A 4,571-nucleotide genomic window follows, 5' to 3' on the forward strand; every position below is an offset into this window, starting at 1 on the left:
GCAGTGCAACTTATATATGTTTTTTTCTTCCTCGTGCATTTTTGGCTGGTGCGACTCATACTCCGGAGCGACTTATAGTCCGGAAAATCCGGTAATGAAAGTAAATAGAGCGAATACTGAATATTTAACTAGTTTCTTTAAAGGAAAACAACCAAAAAATAAAAACAAGTCTTACGGAAACAGATTCTTTCTTTTCAAGTTGAGTTTATGAACATTCTCAGGATCAAAAGGAACTGCATCAATACAATCTTTCATCACTTTAAGACCAGCAGGTGGTATTGCATTAGCATTAGCATTTGCATTTGCATTTGTGCGCTTGACAGGTTTCATCAGACGATGTCAACTCGAGCAAAGGACTGGTCAGTCCCAAGATTGTTCTCCACAAACACTTCGTACTTTCCAGCATCTGCCAATTTGGCATTTTTAATGGTCAAAATTGTGTTGGTGTCTCCGACATCAAAGAATATCCTGGAAGACAGTAGTAGTATTTTCATCAGTAAACTATTCGTAATCTACTGATCATGTTTGATTTTTTTTTTGTGATCCTTCTCATTCTTCTAGCTGTGCAATGTCAAATCAGAAAATAAAACACACACATACTGATTTTAAATACAAACATATTATTACTTGAGCAGCATGCTGGAAAGGAATGTGTTCAACCTTTGAGGTTATTGAGTTATTGATGGGTCGGATACCTGTCATCTTCTTCGACGTCATCTCCATCTTTTAGCCAGGCAACATCTGGAGGTGGCTCCCCACTTATATCAGCCTTGAGAACCACTGTTGTTCCCCTCTTGGCCTTTACGTTTTCTGGGCCTTTAGAAACCTTAGCAGGGACTTGGAGAGCACGTTAAAGGGATAGTTTGGATTTTTTGACATGAAGTCGTATGACATCCGCATCAGCAGTGTAGTACATTAACACCGACTTAACCCCCGCTCGGTCTCCTAAGTCCAGTTCTGGTCGGATTTCCGTGATGAAGAACGTAGTTCCGCTTAGTTGCTGGGGACATTTAAGTAAAGAGTTTGGCTTCTCAAAACAATACGCGTTCCAAAGAGAAATACATTTGCATCACAAAAATGCCTTCTCAAAAAAATCTGACTTCACGAAACAATCGGCGTTATATACAGTCACGGAAAAAACGATTAGACCATCCCTCGTTTCTTCAGTTGATTGATGCCTTGTAATGCCTAAAGGCCCTTTTGTTTGTACAAATATAATGATAACAAATATAGCTCATAAGAGTTTCATTTAGGAGCTGATATCTAGCAACTTCCATGGTTTTCTTGACGATAACCAAAATCACTTCAGTTCTTCCATGAACAGCTATCGCATTGTACTGCCAAAAAATGGAACTCGTATGAGCGATTTTTGTTGTGATTGTTATATTTGTCCAAACAAAGGTACCTTTACTTGTATCAGGCATTAAAATGAACAAGAAACTGTAGAAACAAGGGTGGTCTAACACATACGTGAAGAAGATGGCGTCGCGGAAGAAGATTGGTATTACCGCGCGTGCCTTCATCACATGCACGTGAATGCACAGGCGACAGCGCACAGGGGTACGGCGGGCGACATAACATAACGCAGAGCATTTCGTGAGGTCTGATTTTTTTGAGAAGGCATTTGTACGTATTACTCTTTTGAACGCGTGTTCTTTTGAGAAGCCAAACTCTTCACTTAAATGACCCCAGCAAATAAGCGGAACTACGTTCTTCATCACCAAAATCCGACCAGAACTGGACTTAAGAGACCAAGTGGGGGGTAAGTCGCTGGTAATGGACACCAATGCTGATGGGGATGTCATACAACTTCATGTCAAAAGATCCAAATAACACAAGTATTGTTTTAAAAATGACCAAGTACCAAGGTAAAAAAAACCAAAACGTTAAGCATCGATGGATATTTTGTATATATATATACTGTATATATATATATTTTTTTAAAATATATTTTTTATTTTACCCAACCTGTGCCCTCTGCACAAATTCAGCGACTCTCAAACACATCTTGTCCAGTTGTAGGACCAGCCTCACACAAGGCCGCTCAACCTGGAGGCACAATCAGGTCTGGCAGCAGCCCTTGAGAGCAAGAAGGACACCATCAACTCCTTGCCCTTGAGAGCTGCCAATTCCATCTCTGTGCCAACATTTGTTCGAGAGGGACAGAAACAGCCTAACCAACCAGCTACCAAACCAGAAACTGGACAGCTAGCCATGGCCTGGGATTGGAACATGCTCGTTGACATTGGCAAGCAACTAAGGTCGGGACCTTAGTGCCTAGGTCATCTCCCTCCACTTTCCAGGCACTACTTTAGTCATGATTGTGCATGGGGCACAGGCTCAGGCTTGATCACCCTCTATGGCCGCCTTTGAAGATGGTGTCTAGTGTTGAAAGGCCGAAACACCCACTGATTCAAAGGTACACTCCTGATGATGTGTCCCAAAATGTTCATCCTTCCCATGGCTGAGATAAAGTTCCCACGCCACTCTCAACATCTACTTCTCATGTGATTACCATCTATTGGCACAAAGTACATCTTCCATCAAGTCCTGTGTATTTGTGAAGCTACAATTGTCCACCAGATGGTGGTACAGTTTCTCATTTCAAGTAAGCAGCAACATTTCACACCTTTTTCTGTTTTTTCAAGGGTTCCTTTCTACTAGATAAGTGTGTGTTGCTGTTGATGTTGAATAAAGATGTGTATGAACACAAAGGTGCGTTTTTTGGGAAAACGGATGAAAAATGGCCTTTTAGCTGATCCTGGTGCATTTGCAGCACTGTTCTGGTCCAATAAATATATAGAAATCGTTTTTTAAACAACAAAAAACACTGAAGCTTGAGGGCTTAAGGACAATATGGTGAACAATATAAGGTTAAAGATGATATTATTATAGTATAAAATCGAAATTTGACAGCAAACCTACCTTCCACTAGAATACAAGCAGATCCTGATGTTTGCCCGAAAGGGTTCTTGATGTTCACCTTGTATTTGCCCAGATCAGCAAGTACCCCGTCTCGAACCACAAGTGCCACAAAATCTGGGTCTTCAAAAACATAACGGTACTTGGGACCATCCTTTAATTCCTTTCCATCTTTGTACCAGGTGATGAACGGATCTGGGAAAGCACTAACTCTGCACTCCAGCTTTGCTGCGCTGCCTTCAACAAGAACCACATCTTTGAGGTCCTGTAGGATCTTAGGAGGGCCTTTCTCGCGCATCTCTTTTCGGGACCTTTGAGAAGACGATAGGGAAACAGAACGAGACTTGTTTGTATATAAAAATGCTGTCTAAAATGGTCATTATCATGATTATTTCAGGGTTCCGTGTGTGATAAATAAACCATATGTACAATGGAAGAGAGAGGAAAAGCCTGTAGAGTGGGTCCACTCCAGTCTCGGGCCTTGAAAAGGCGGTTGCATTGGAATAGTTTAAAAAATACTTCTCACACACTGAATATTTGAATTTGTAGCACTGGCCTTGTGCAGATAAGCGAAGTAGACATTTGAGAGTTGTTCTGTACTCAAACATCTTTGCAGACGCAGCGTGCACAAGATAAGTTTGACAGTACTGCAGTATCAACACTTGCATGCTTTGGACTACATCTCAAACGGCATTCCGATATCATGGCAGCGCAGATGGAGAATATTTTGCTACCTGTGGCCACGATATGAGGCCTGAATTCGAATGGCGGCTTCCTGAACCTGAGGATCGTTGATGTCCAGATTGCACCCAGCAGGAAGTGGTGAAGCCTTTGCTTTGGACATCTGCAGCAGTCACAACATGAACATTTTCAACTACATTTCAGTTGTTCGCATCTAAATATCACTTACCATGTAAACGCTGCCGTTTCCACCTCTCCTCCTGTCTTGAATTGAATTGTGAGACCACTTTTATATGTTGACGGTCAGGAGGAGTAACATCTCATCCCCCGAATATTTCATCCCCTTCTATGGATATCGGGAAATACTCCACACGGCGCTGGTGTTTGAAGACTGACAACAAATGTTACATGAAACATTCCTGTCCTTATTTAGCCTTCATAATGAAATGCTCCTGAGAATCCTCGGAGCAGCTAATAGTTTGGTTAATGGATGTTGGAAACATGTAAGGGGCAAGCTCAGGGCCGAAGTAAACTCAGGAAGGTGCTCACCGTCAACATAACAAGCTACTGTTTATTCAGTCTACTGGTGGACAACATTTCCACGTTGCAATCTTAAATTTGTCATATTTCCTTTATTGCATAGCCTGCTGTCATGCCCTTTTCCATGCCAAAACAATTCACAACATAAAAAGCAGAAGCCGTGACAGTCACTCAATAAATTAACAAATGTGAACCAGACAGAGAAGTCACATTCATGTATTCATAATAGCAAACAATTCATTAAATTAAGAAAATGTTTTTTTAAGGGCGTACTCATCTCGGCCGATCGTACCGCGCTTGGGCCCACTGCACAAGTAAAGTCTGTCACGTTTGCACGAATGCACGCAAACGCACACGCACAACGCAGCCGAGTGATAGGATGACTGCACGGTAATCCCTCGTTTATTGCAGTGAATCGGTTCCAACCG

The 4,571-nt window shown here is 41.9% G+C and overlaps 1 protein-coding gene across 2 annotated transcripts; it reads right to left on the reverse strand.

Annotated features, from left to right (window-relative positions):
• Window positions 1-213: 213 nt before the first annotated feature.
• On the reverse strand, window positions 214-3,963 carry LOC129187873 (SPEG neighbor protein-like). 2 transcript variants are annotated; one of them, XM_054787647.1, is made up of 5 exons: window positions 3,833-3,963; window positions 3,657-3,766; window positions 2,926-3,233; window positions 696-837; window positions 214-468 (listed from the first exon to the last, which is right to left on the reverse strand). In XM_054787647.1, the coding sequence occupies exons 1-5, from the start codon at window positions 3,833-3,835 to the stop codon at window positions 330-332; spliced, it is 702 nt and encodes a 233-aa protein (XP_054643622.1). In that variant the 5' UTR covers window positions 3,836-3,963; the 3' UTR covers window positions 214-329. The 2 variants fall into 2 exon arrangements, with proteins under 2 accessions (XP_054643622.1, XP_054643623.1); XM_054787648.1 differs by having other exon boundaries at window positions 3,704-3,766; window positions 3,833-3,854.
• Window positions 3,964-4,571: the final 608 nt, after the last annotated feature.

The sequence above is a fragment of the Dunckerocampus dactyliophorus genome, chromosome 9, assembly GCF_027744805.1.
Source record: "Dunckerocampus dactyliophorus isolate RoL2022-P2 chromosome 9, RoL_Ddac_1.1, whole genome shotgun sequence".
Classification (NCBI taxonomy): Eukaryota; Metazoa; Chordata; class Actinopteri; order Syngnathiformes; family Syngnathidae; genus Dunckerocampus; species Dunckerocampus dactyliophorus.